Here is a 13,453-nt window from a genome sequence, read left to right on the forward strand (position 1 = left end):
TTTAATATACGTAGACATGAAGAGGCCATGTTATTGGTATGAAAGGAGATGGATACATTAATATTTTTTTGTTATCTGTTTTTAAATGTGTTATATTCTATTTTGTATACTCGAAATGTCTCAAGATTGTTACACGATTGCATTTGTGCACTAGATAACCAAAAGTTGGATTGCCAATCTAAGTTTTTACAAAGACAAGGACAACAGCAAATTTCTTTACAAAATTTATTGTCACCAATACAGAGTGATTACACAGTGCAGATGTTACTCATCAGTGAGACGATGCTGTGCAGTTGGTTATATCATCACATTCACTCAGCCGGTAATAGTTTTCATTAGATTTGGCTCGGGAAAATATTTTCATATTGGCAGTGTAAATTTAATCTCTTCATGGGGAGTTGAGTTGGATTTAACCGATAATTCTCTCCTATGACGTTAGCAGACATAGCAAATGATAAGCTTAACAGGATGATTCTCCTACTTGCGTCTTTGAGAAGAGCTCCGTCTTCATTTTGGGCAAGATGATCGATCCAGCTGCTCAAAAAACTCCAGTTTAGGAGCAGTTTAGCAAGCTCCTGTTAACAATAGAGAGCGAGGAAGAAGAAGTGTTAGATGAGTTTAAATGTAACACAGAGCGTCAACTAAATCCTTTAAATGCAAGTCAAGGTACATGGTCACTCTTTCACTGTTTGTCTATTAAGCTGAATGGGAAAGACTGAGTACACACCAGACTGCAGCACAGGCTGGAACTCTCCGGCCATGCAGATTTCCTCCTGTTTTTGGCGGACGACTCTCTGGATGGTAGGGGGGAGGCCTCGGGGGTTGCGGGAGAAGACCAGGGAGTAGCCGTCCTCACAGCTTCCATCGTCCTTCAGGGTGCGGCAGGCATAGGTGATGGCATAGTTGTCATAGTCTGTGTCAATGACCCAGTAGTTGTCACCTGGAAGAGCAGAGAGCAAGAAGTTAGTCTCAGTTGTGTGAGACAGAGACCGAGAGAATGTGTGTACACGACTAAGGAGGCTCACCGCCACTGGACAGGTAACTGGCCAATCCCTGGTAGTTCATGAACATCTTGCCAGGGGTGCCAGGGTCGGGGACTGAGTACTGAGCAGCCATGTCAGCGCACACAACCCAGAACCTGAAAAAAATTTAACATTTGCGAGCAGAAATGGAAGCCTTTAGTTTAAACATATCACACACAGACTGCTATTAAATAGATTTCTAAAAATGACAAACACCCACCCAAAGAGAGTGACTCTGCCCCTGGAAGAGGCAATCATGGCACCATCATCTCCAACAGTGTATTCAGCAGAGATGTTGTCCTGCAGGAACAAACCCTCGGGATCCTTCTTCTGCAGAGCGTACCACTTTCCTCCATACTGTTTGGGGGGGGGTCATAAAGATGAATATAGAGATTATTTTAATAGGCATTTCTTCAGTAGACTATGGATGTGAGGTTGAGCAATTCGTAATTCACCTCAGCCCCTGATTGTAGTACACAATACACAACACTTTATTTCGTTGTATGCTGATGATGTTCTGGTTTACATGGGGATGCCGGTCATGATGTTCCTGTTAAATTTGTTTTCCTACTTGTTCATCGATGGGAGCTAGCTAGCTGTCCTGGACTTGTAACAGTTATGGACTTATAAGTATTTCTAAAAGACATATTTCTGTACTCACTCTTTTGGGGTCAAAGTCCTCTTTGACTGTGAAGCTGTCCACCACGCAGGAGGCCAGGCTCTGCTCCACACAGGCCAGGAACAATATCACCAGGGCAAAGATTTGGAAGTCCATTCTAGGCAAAACCCAAGACAAGCACATTCATTTGTGTGATTTTTCTTTATGCTACTTCAGAGCAGTATTCTTATTTACTAAAATTCCACTATTATAAAATATCCTGTAACAATTAAATGGTGCCATTATCAGTGCAGTTTGAAGTCTCCCGCTAAAGGAAAAAAAACTCTTGCAATTCCATATTTAGTTGTTAAAAAGATCAGTTGGTCCCCACAAAGCAGCATCTTCTTACCTTGAGTGTAAAATGAAGCCACAGGAATTTTTCAATACAGAGCTGTTGCAGTGTCTGAGCTGTGGCGAGAAGACGGCATCTGAGCCTTTTTATACCTGACGCACAGACAGGCTCACTGATTATTTTAATTTCTTGAACCTAAATGCAGAGTTTAAATCTACCACTAATCCAGTTAACAAAATCCCCCTCTGTAAGCTGATGAACCCTCGCATTCAGCAGTGTATAGGCTTTACATAATTGTTTGCAGGGCTCTATAATGGAATACATAACGGCAGATGACCCAGGAGAAAGAGGTGGCCTGATCCTCAAGTCACACGTTTGTGGCGAAGGTGTTTACATGAGCAAACAGGTGTGTTTAAGGCACTAACTGCAAATATAAAGATTTGTTGAGTCATACCTGCTGAGAAAGTGATTCGATACAGTGTGTTACCATAAGATAAGGTATTTTATTATGGATTTTGGGGTTTGTTCTTTTTTCTGTTTTTTTTTGTCCATCTTCAGATAAAATGTTCCCAAATGTTTGGACTGCAATACTGTTCCCATGAACAAACTGTAATGTTCATGACCGGCCAGTCAAATTTTTCCTGTTCTGTTTTTATACTTCACTACATTCACAACTGGCCTTGCTAACTTGGGACAAAAATAAATTGTCCCACTTTTATTATTTTTGGATTCCCCAACAATGCCCGGCTCTGTTTAATGGGAAAGTGCACTTTATATAGGGTTTTCATTTTCATTACTGTAGAAAAAAACCTTCTATTTGGGTGTAAAACACAAAGTTTAAGCCCTCAAAATCAATTTCACACTCAGATATAAAATGCTTTGTAAGGCCGTAAGGATGAAACGTGTCAAAAGGAAGGAAAAAGGAGCATTTTCACATTTACAAGCACCACAAATGCAGAAAAAAAAGTAAGACTTTACATTATAAATAGTAGTGTAGACAAATAGTCTGGAGAATAGCACTGAGTAACGAAGCCCTGTCATGTGATGTCAGCAGAGGCTCAGCCGTTCCCGTCTATTGTCTCTTGCTTGGTTAAGTAGCGTACTCTTATCTATCTAATCTTGTCTATAAATGCTGTCTTCAACCTGTAATCCCAGGCAAAACGTGTCATACAGGAAACATCTGAGGTGTCTTAAAGGAAATTAACACCACTTATGTACTAGCAAATGTGCATACAGATGCTCAAGTGTAACAATGCCCCATTTACAGACCAGAACAGGGTGTTTTACTTACTTAAAAAGTAATCCATGAAATAATTTACTGTGTCAGATGCATTTATAAACATGTGTTGTTGCTCACAATATGCCATCAGTATTATGTTTTCCATCAAGCCTATTTTTTAGACTTGCCAGTTTTTGACCCTTGTATTTTTTGTTTTAATTCATTTTTTTTTATTTTGATTCCTGTTTATTTTTAATTTCTTACTCATAATTTTAATTTTTTTGTCTTTAAATTCCATCATCTGTTTTGTGCTGTACTTCAAAAAATGAAAAAGAAAAATGTAAGCAGATCACTGTAATCCCCGTCATCCGTTGCCACCCTTGTGTTCCCCTCACCAGTCCTGAGGAGGTATTTTGGTTACCTACAGTAGGTGAGAGCTAAGTAAAGACAAGCAGCACACCAGTAAGGCCAGCTGTATTTTTAGTCTGCAATGGCATTGTTGTTGTTCTAATAATAACCTGTCCTGAGGATATTAGGTAAGGCCTCTGTGCTTGGACATCCTGGGCTGTTCAGCGCTCTCAAAACTAGCATCCTGACATGTGACATGTCAACAGTATTAACTCTGCATCTCTAATCTGAAAACAGAGGCTAGGTTTAAATGATCCTTTTGTGGACACACTTGCTTAACAGGAGGTGAGCTGACTGAACACATCTGGGCTCGAGCCATGTCAGGTCACTGACTGCAGAGATATAAGCAGGGCAAGTTGTATAACAAGAGGATATAAGCAGGTGGCCGTTAGAAACGGATGTAAGAATACACAAAATTCTTATGTATTAATATCGGTATCCTATTTTTTTCCTTCTTTGCAACATCGGGGGAATAGTTGGTTCTGACGATAATGTCAGATGTTTTGTTTTCCCCCATAATTCTTCAAAATCAGGTTTTCAACAAGAACTCCCAAGATCACTTTCCATAGAAAATTGTATCAAACGAATCAGCAGCGGAAATCATTCCTATCAACATGTTTGGAACCTATTTACAGCTGAAAAGATGAGTCTATTAATCGATTAGTCAATTGACATTAAGATAATGGGCAACTATTTTGAGAATCAATTTACCGTTCAGTTATTTTTCAAGCAAAAAATACCAAACATAGTTCTAACTTCTCAATTGTGAGAATTCACTGCTTTGCTTTATCTTTTGGAAGTGAGTATATTTGGGTTTTGTACTTTTTGTCAGACAAAATAACTTGACATTACCTTGGGCTTTAAGAAATTGTAATGGAAATTTTCATAATTTTTTTCTGACATGTTATTGACCATACAATTAATTTCAGCGCTAAACCCACACCAACCAATCTTTGTCACTCTAAAACACTTTCACCCTAATTAAATGTGTAACTTGGAAAACTAAGTTAACTAATTTTGTAATAAGATCAACACAATAAGCCCTGTCATAGTTCTAATGCTAAGTGTTCACATGATTAAAAGGACAAAATAATGAAAGTTGATACTGTTGAACAAAATTCTTGAAAGCAAAATGGTAAGTTGTCATTTTAATATAACATCTGTCATACCCGTGCTGTAACAGTGGCTGAAGGAGAACATGGATTATAACCAAAAATCACATGCTGGTAAACAAAGACAGACTACAGAGATCACGTACTTCTGTATTTATGACATTGCTTCATTACAAATATGAACTTAATAACTTATGAGTGCAGCTGCATTTGCAGTATTACAGAGTTCAAGCACCTTCCATATTAACTAACTATAAATCACTGTATGTATGGTCCAGAGAGGTGTTGTATTATTCAAGGTAACAGTGAACACGTCCACAACACTGGAGTGTTTGACATGTTGGGACCTGACTTTGACTTTGCCATCATTACTCCAGAAAAAGGAGGGAGAGGTTGCAAATTGCACATGGACATCCTCACACAGCACACCAGCTTTACTTCAGAATAGTATCTTCATTTGCTGTAAGGAGACAGTAAAATAAGTGGGATTAGTACATTTAGGATTTTACATTCCAAATATGGTATATACAGTTATTAAAGAATAACATGTTTTACATCAAATGGCTATGCTCCCACTTTTTTGAGCAGTTGAAAAAGCAATGGGTAACACCAACTGTATTATATTGTACACTGGTGTTGCTATTATTGTGTCCACTCCCTGTAAACTATGGAGCATGCAGATATATGCATGTGCAAACTGGAGAATGAATATCAGACACGTGAATAAGGCTACCTTCTGCTAGCTGCTTGGCAATGCGCTCCTGCTCCTCGCGAACCTTTTTCTCCTCCTCCTCAATCCTTCTCTCCTCAGCTGCAATAGGCTTCAGGTGATCTGAGCAAATGAAGTTAATTTAAAGCAGCATTCATTATGGAAAAAAGCCACTCAATATTGACTATATTTCAGTATTTCAAAATGACAGATGAAGATATGGATGTATACATACACCTGACCTATATATGAGAAGTGTCACAGCCTCCTTAAATAAGATACTGTGGGAACTGAATGGAGATCTGTCAGCTTTGCTAACTTTAACCTTTTATGACCTTTAATCCAGTCACTGGAGTATGTCATTTAATTTGTCAGGTTAATAACATTGCATGTTTTGCTTTTTTGTGAGGATCAGATTTTAAACATAATGTTTAGTGTATTTTTTTTCTTCTCTATGCAGTCCAAAGTACTGTTATATTCAGTGTGTTTATCTCAGTGCACTGTTCCAAGTAAAGTACGCTGTGCATGATGTCTAATAAGAATAACTCACCATATCTCCTTTTGCCATAGATGATCCCAGCAATCAAAGCTGAATACCTTGCTGTCTGTAAAGGAGAAAATAATGCAAATGAATGCCAGTCGTGCTGTCTTTACAAAGTCTGTGCAGATTCTCCATCACACAGGTGACAGGGTATCTAGAAGTATTAAGGAAAATATAACTGGACGTGCCATTTTCGTCTTGAAGACGTTTTGCCACTCACTCAGGGGCTTTATCAGTTCTACATCAATATAAATGACTAAGACACAATACACAGTAACCTTTGATTTAATAGTTATAGATATCCTTACTTATATTGCTACACCCACTGAACTCTATACAGTGCTGCAAGAATGTATTGAGACCTTGGTCATGGGTACAAACTACACATCCAACAGAGTTTAATTTAACTAGTTTCCAAAGTGGTTAGGACCCACTCTTTAGTTCGGCAAAAACAGAATCTACCGAGAAGCATTAGTTTTATTACAATATATACCTTTAACAGCCTGTCCATCTGTTGTTTGCAGTCTGTCACCACAAAAATGAGCAGCAGTGGGCGACAACGAGGACAAGTGATTCTAAAATATGAGTAACAGCTAAATGAAATAAGTAAAACTTGTTTTTTAACGAGATAAAGGACGTGATATTATTTATAAAATGTACTATATTGGATTAATGTCAATTATATCCAAGGGTATTTCTATTTATAACAACCAGTTAACGCTACGTCTTTTTAATGGAGACAGCTCCTTAGTGCGACTGTCTATATTAGCATCGTCGAGAGTGATGTTGCGCTACACAATAGCACTCAACAAATGCATTAAGACCTAATTCAGCACAACTGTAATTACTCACTTGTCATTGGTTTGACTACAAGCTTTAGTAACGTTGCAAAGTTACAACTAGTTGTTAGCTAGCACGCTAACGGCTAGCGTGCTCTGAGCAGCTAGCAAACTGAAATACGATTGCGAGTCATTTTACAGTAAAACACGAGTAACCTTTTTTTCACAATATGTACTGCAACACGAACCTTAATCAAAGGCGACACTGCAACTGGAGGAGCCATAGTTTTACAGCAGGCTAACAGCTAGCAGCAGAGGTCACTTTACCACCGCCGAGGACTGTGGGAGAAGATACTTCTTCTTTGAGGTTTTACTGCAGCTGATCTGCTCATGTTGAACTACTGCCATCTTCTGGAGTAAATTGTCCCTTTCAGTGGCAAAGTATAGATTGCTCCATCAGTCGTTAAACCCCACAATCAAATACAAATAGATCTTAGGCTAAATAATATCTCTCTATTTGCTACACATCTTAATCATCTGCAAATAAAGATCTTCCCATATCTAATGATTTATTTATAAATATGTAATTTATATAATAGCAAATAATATAGCAACATGAAATTAATATTTATGTTTTCTTAAAGACACTTATGTAACACTGTCTCTTTATTAATTGCTCTCCACAGACATAACACTGGGTCCATTTGTCCCATTTCATTGCTATCAGAATCAGAATCAGAAATACTTTATTGATCCCCGAAGGGAAACTCTTTGTTACAGCAGCTCGCCTTTACGTCAGTGCACACAGGAGAAAGTACTAGCAAAAAATATAATACAATACACTATAAAAACAGGTCAGAAAATAAATTAAGTACCAGGTGGGTATAAGAATAAGATAAAATAAGTGTGAAGTACCAGTATGGTGGGAGAGGAGACCTGGGGCATCTTCCATGCTATCTCTACATTAATGATCCAATGCAAAGCTCTGCAACAGACTATTGTTCACCCCAGATTTTATACTCTGAGTGTCCAGTTTATTAGGTATGCCTAGCTAAATGGAATGTAAACCAATACAACTGCATCTTCAGCTGTTTGTTTGTTTTTTGACACTTTGTCACTCAGATGTGTTGATTCAACTGTTTTCATTTTGGAGTTTTTTGTGTCGTTGATCTGTATTGCATCATATTGACAGTGGTTTCTAGTATTTTATTCTCCCTTTTTGACATAAATGGGGCTGAACAAAATATTGTAAACACCAGCCCACATATGAGCACTTCTTTGTTGTTGATTTTATGCATCTGCCACTTAGTGGTCATTTTGAAGCATTGCAATGTCTACAGACATTAATTTTCCTGAATTAATGTTAGGAGCACTATGTCCACCACGATGATTTTTCTTTATTATAGCATTAATAGTAATTAGTGAACTCAAATGGTGCACCTTATTACACGCCAAGAAAATGTTTTATGCAATAGCAAAGGTTATCCAGAAGAGGTCAGTAGAGATGCATGCAGGTGAACAGGTCTGTGTAGCCTGACACTTAACATGAACATGTAGTATTTAGTCAATGAAGAGAATAGTTTCATGGACAGTACAGTGTTTATTGAAAACAGAGTATCAGACTGCATCACACTGAAAGTAAATCATACTGCATACTTTGTGAGCAAAACTACTGAACATTGGAAACACATGAAAAGCAGCACCAGAGTTTGCAAGCACCGGCACATTTCCTGTGTGAGCACACAGATTTACAACATTACAGCTGCAATTAGAAAGCAACTAATATTTGTTGCTCAGATCTATGCTGATCCCTGGTTAAGCTGTCTCTGAAAAGTACATTCTTCCATAGTCAGTGGGGCATAGCGTTATGTTGTAGATAAACAAAAAGGTTAATTCCCTGTGAGCTGCTATGGTGATGATAAAAGCTTTTTCATTAATTCTTTAGTGCCCCAGACCAAACCAGCAAGTTTGACCTCTTCAACAAAACAGTAGGTGTTTGACAGTTATACACATTTTCACTGTATGAATCTGATTCAGCAGGACTGCTTTTAAAACATTTATTTATTTATTTTAAATCATACATTTTAATTTGATTTTAAGTTACAAAAACATCTTCCCACATTGTAAGCATATTCCTCATATACTTGTTCCAACTTCAATGAGGCCACGTGATAATTATTTTGAGAGACATTTATTCAAACCTAAGGTGCCATATTTGTGCAGCTGCACCATTACATCAAATGGAAATATTGTAGATGTTGTGCATCATTTTATACATGTTTCCCCCAAATTCTTCCTGACATATTTGATACAGTATATTTGTAAATCTTTCAGATCTTTTGTTGTGTGGGTTTGAAGAATGCTTGTATTGATAGACTGGACCAGAGGATGTGGTTGAAGAGTTTTAAGAATTATAATTGAAAACAAACCCTGTTTTGTATAATTGGTCTATATGATAATATAGGCCTAGATATGATATATAGAGTTATGATATGTTAATAAAGAGGCTAAACTACCTGTGGATATTTTTTTCTTTTTTTTGTATTTCTCATTTTTGTATTTATTTTTAAAAGTCTGTCATACTGTATATAGAATGTTTTTTATGCTTCTGACTATTTAGTAGCAAAAATATGGTTATCTGTATACAAAAGCAAATATTTTAAGAGATCAGTCAGTCATACTGCTTAATTTTCTCCTCCTTGTTCTCCCCATATGGTATGGAAAATTTACCCCCTCAACTGTGGTTCTTTTCACTGCTAACTCGCTTGGAGAGGGCATAGATAGCCATGTGCTTGTGTGATACCTCACTGGCTTCCCAACCACAAAAGCTGCCAATTTACTGGAACACACGGCAAGATGTGCCACTACTGGTAATTGAACCCTCGTCTTTTGTCCCTGTCCCATTTATTCGTCCCCATCACATTACATTTTTTTTGCACAGTTTTAGAGTCAAGCATATTATTTCTTTATAAAAAAAAAAGTCACATAAATCAGTGTGCGGGACAATGGTTGTTTCCAAAGCAGTGGTTGATCCTTTTCACTGTCCTCTCAGAAAATCTCACCTTCCCTCGTTTCTTCGGAGTGGCTGTGTATTGATTGGACTTGAGTTTAGAGTAATAGTCGGAGAACTTGTTGAAGAGGATGGATATGGGCAGACCGTTGAGGATGATTCCAAAAGAGATGCAGATGAAAGCGAAAAGGCGACCCAGTATGGTCTCTGGGTAGACGTCTCCATAGCCCACAGTGGAGATGCTGACCTGCGGGTGAGAGAGGAGAGCAGTCAGTGGTGATGAAGAAACATGTATACACAAACCTTACCAGCAGACAGGTTCAGTCAGTGTCCTGTTTAGTAGACTTTTGATGACCCATGTGGTAATTTGCCAATAAAGTGGGGCATTTTGCACCTTTACAAAAAGAGTTGCATTTTACCATTACTAGACAGCAACTATCAACCAGTCATAAGTCTGGAGCCTCTCTGCACCATAAAAACCATTAACACAAGAAAAAGCATTCACTGATTTAACAGAATTGTCTAGGCTTTCGTATCGCCCACTTAGTGTCATGAATTGTTTGTAGTCCAAAGTAATAAAAATTAAAATGACCACTTCACAAGCAAAACCAACTGTAGTTTGTTGATGGTTCATTTTATACTCAAATAATTACATAGCACACGTTAGGACCCACACCTCCACCAACATTATTCAGTTGCTTAACTTTGTTATTTCTTCTGTGCCCTATTACCAACGACGTTTCAGGAGAAGCACATAGTTCATCTGCATTGTTTTTTGACTGGGCCTTAAATTCCATGAGATTAGCCTGTTAAAATTCTAGACACATCACAATCACAATTTTAGCCTGTTATAACAACATTACAGTCACCACTGTGTGGTCATTAGCCTTGTCCTATATAGTCTTTGGAAAAAATGGTAAGCTTCTCACTCAGTTCTCCTGCTTCTTGTTTCAGCCGATTGCCACACAGTCTGACTGTGTTATACAAATCTGTTCAGAGGGTTATCTGACTTTTAGTGAGAAGCCCTGCCCACTGTCGCACCCCAGTGGCCAAAGTTTGAAATAAACTGTTGATCAGGATGTCTCTCGTCCATGTCCCCCTTTCCAAAAGGTTTTGTGAGTATCCATTCATACTTTTTCAAGATATCCTGCTAACAGACTGCAGCAAAACCGACCCGGAAGTGAGTGCTCCTGTGACTCAAAGATGGCACACAATTCCTCCTGCTTCTGTTCGTGTGAGTACAACAGGGATCAGTGGCAGTGAGCAGTCCTCACAGTTCCCTTCACTATAACCATTACTATCATTCAGAGGATTATCATTTCCTTCCCCTGGATTAGAATTAAGATTCTACCACTCGGTCAAAGAGGGAGAGGAATGATCTGTTAACGGGTTTATTCATGGAAACAGGCAGACTCAGTTAGTCAACGGTTCGTGTTAACTCAAATAAAGACCTTAATTTTTTAATTAAGTACAGACATTAACCAGGTTATTCCACCCTGTAAAACTGACCAGGTGCCATGAATAAATCAGTAAATATACTATATAAATATACAATCTGAATCTTCCCATTAACCACGCTAGTCACACATACCAAAGCATGAGGTGACACATCCTGAAGTAGAGCTGACCTCGTTGTGTTTGTAAGGCAGGTAGTGCTGGAGTGTAATCTAATAACATTACACAGTTCAGGGACTATGTAAGCATTAAAGTAATTCAAGGACAGGGCACTTCATTTTACTTACATAAATAGGTTACTTAGGGTTGTTACTTAGGTAAGTGACTTATTTAAGATCCCTAATTTTAAGACTTGTGTGCTTTTCATATTTCTTGTACATTTTTAAGGTTACTGTGCATCTTCCCTCTATGTTACTATCCTCCTGGTCTTTTACACTGTTACATTTTACAAAGACATACTTACAGCTGCCCACCACCATGCATGAGGAATGCTGGTGAAGTTTGTTTGTGGCATGTCATGCTCCACAGTGTAAACCATGGCGGAGAAGCTAAAAATGCCCATGGCGATGAAGAGGAAGAGGCAGCCCACTTGCTGGTAGCACTGACGCAGGGTGAAGCCAAACGCCCGCAGACCTGTGGAGTGTCGCGCCAGCTTCAAGATACGAAAGATTCGCATCAGCCTCATGATCCGCAACACTTGACCCAGCTTCCCCACCTGCCCCACCGCCTGCATGTCGGCCTCGTGCTTCATGTAGTTCTCCTCATTATCAAAGAACTCCAGGATGGCCTGCACATACTGAGGCAGGATGGCGATCAGATCCACAGTGTTGAGTACACTCCTGCTGAAGGATTTGAGGTCAGGAGTGGAGACCAGACGGAGCAGGTACTCCATGGTGAAGAAGGCGATGCACATAGATTCCACATATTCCCAGTATGTCTTACCGCTGAGCTGACCTGTAGGAGTCCTGTATTGCATCTCCTCCACTGTGTTGAGAGTCATGGCCACCAGAGAGACCAGTACAAACAGGCTGGAGGCCACTGCCATCAGCTTGGCCTCGATAGACGAAAACGGCTTCTCCATCAAGTTCCAGATAGCTCTGCGCTTATGGCCCATGAACATGTCTTGAAAGAGCTCCTCATTCTCCTCGATCTCCACCTCTGCCTCCAGCTCCCTCTGGATCTTCAGCTGGTCGTTCAGCTCGTCCTGCCTCTCCTCGAAGGAGATGCGGCAGCAGCGGTGGGTGTTCTTGATCCTCACGCCCCAGTAGTTGATCTCCTCCAGGAAGTTGCGGGGACACAACTCATCTTTGATCCACAGCACACCAGTCCTGTAGAAGTTGAAGATGTTGTGGAAGACATCTGGGTCCCTGTCAAAGAAGTACTCATTGTTGGTCACAATGTAGTCATCGCACAGATCCAGCTTCATGTTGTGGTCCGTGTAGGTGGCCAGTCGTCCTATTCTGGTCTTGGGATACTTTGCAGCCATCTTGTAGGCTATCTGGTAGGGCTTCCCTCCTACATTAATGTTGATCATGTAGTTCTTCTTGGAGGGTGAAGTCTGCTTGGAGAAGCCGTACGGAGCATTGTCATCCTCTTCATCCTCATACTCGGCATAAATGTCATAGATGTCCCTGCTCAGCTCCTGCATGGAGTTCCATGTCTTCACGGAGCTTTCCTTGGCTAGTGGATAAGCAATCTCAGAAGGTCTTCGATTAATGTCTGAATCAGTGACTTTGTAGTTGGGGAAGAGACTCTGTCTCCTGTTCCACAAGTTGACGACCTTGCTGGTGCTCCCCATGTTGATACCCCCAGACTACACAGCAGACAGAGCGCTCAGACCAGCCAGCATTACGGCTGTATAATACCCCCTTTACCTAAGCATGGAGGACATGAGCACAATGCCTCATGGCCCCATTAATGTTGCTGACTGAGAGGATCCACGTGCTTACAGGACATCTAAATACCATTATCCCCTGCTGAGCTGCCTGGCTGACATGACGTTGGCTGTGTGGCATATCTCAACAAATGCCCATCGTGAATTCACCCTCTTTTAGTTTATAAATGTGTTATGATGTAAAGTTATAGTGCTTACAGCTGATTTAAAGACATAATAAACAACAATCAATCTTATTTTCCTCACATTTTTTATGCATACATAGGCACTGTACCATACATTAATCTTTTTGCAATCCCTACAGATTACTCAAGGAAGTCACATAGGAAGGCTAAGATTGGAAAATACCATTAC

General features: G+C 39.5%; 2 protein-coding genes and 1 long non-coding RNA gene across 4 annotated transcripts; all 3 read right to left on the minus strand.

The window, feature by feature from the left end:
* Positions 1-211: 211 nt before the first annotated feature.
* On the minus strand, positions 212-5,145 carry LOC122875915 (purpurin-like). Of its 2 annotated transcripts, XM_044195584.1 has the most exons (6): positions 2,030-5,145; positions 1,684-1,798; positions 1,243-1,379; positions 1,026-1,138; positions 728-940; positions 212-575 (listed from the first exon to the last, which is right to left on the minus strand). In XM_044195584.1, exons 2-6 carry the CDS (start codon positions 1,795-1,797, stop codon positions 565-567), a joined length of 588 nt encoding a protein of 195 aa, XP_044051519.1. In that variant the 5' UTR covers position 1,798; positions 2,030-5,145; the 3' UTR covers positions 212-564. The 2 variants fall into 2 exon arrangements, with proteins under 2 accessions (XP_044051519.1, XP_044051518.1); XM_044195583.1 differs by having other exon boundaries at positions 1,684-5,145.
* Positions 5,146-5,984: 839 nt separating this feature from the next.
* On the minus strand, positions 5,985-6,982 carry LOC122875916. The gene is made up of 2 exons (XR_006377940.1): positions 6,814-6,982; positions 5,985-6,554 (listed from the first exon to the last, which is right to left on the minus strand). It is a non-coding gene; the product is annotated as an uncharacterized LOC122875916 (long non-coding RNA).
* Positions 6,983-8,320: 1,338 nt separating this feature from the next.
* On the minus strand, positions 8,321-13,244 carry LOC122875914 (potassium voltage-gated channel subfamily V member 2-like). Its single transcript, XM_044195582.1, has 2 exons — positions 11,669-13,244; positions 8,321-9,997 (listed from the first exon to the last, which is right to left on the minus strand). The coding sequence occupies exons 1-2, from the start codon at positions 13,001-13,003 to the stop codon at positions 9,731-9,733; spliced, it is 1,602 nt and encodes a 533-aa protein (XP_044051517.1). The 5' UTR covers positions 13,004-13,244; the 3' UTR covers positions 8,321-9,730.
* Between the last annotated feature and the right edge of the window lie 209 nt (positions 13,245-13,453).

This window comes from Siniperca chuatsi, linkage group LG5, assembly GCF_020085105.1.
Source record: "Siniperca chuatsi isolate FFG_IHB_CAS linkage group LG5, ASM2008510v1, whole genome shotgun sequence".
NCBI lineage: Eukaryota > Metazoa > Chordata > Actinopteri > Centrarchiformes > Sinipercidae > Siniperca > Siniperca chuatsi.

What these genes read in the sequence shown, in the direction of transcription:
- LOC122875914 (XM_044195582.1), bottom strand. Translation starts at nt 13,003, where the DNA reads ATGGGGAGCACCAGCAAGGTCGTCAACTTGTGGAACAGGAGACAGAGT. An exon ending in ATGCATGGTGGTGGGCAGCT is followed by an intron (nt 9,998 to 11,668) that starts GTAAGTATGTCT and finishes TCTCACCCGCAG; the next exon opens with GTCAGCATCTCCACTGTGGG.
- LOC122875915 (XM_044195583.1), bottom strand. Translation starts at nt 1,824, where the DNA reads ATGTGCTTGTCTTGGGTTTTGCCTAGAATGGACTTCCAAATCTTTGCC. An exon ending in AGGACTTTGACCCCAAAAGA is followed by an intron (nt 1,380 to 1,683) that starts GTGAGTACAGAA and finishes CCCCCCAAACAG; the next exon opens with TATGGAGGAAAGTGGTACGC. An exon ending in CAGTTACCTGTCCAGTGGCG is followed by an intron (nt 941 to 1,025) that starts GTGAGCCTCCTT and finishes CTGCTCTTCCAG; the next exon opens with GTGACAACTACTGGGTCATT.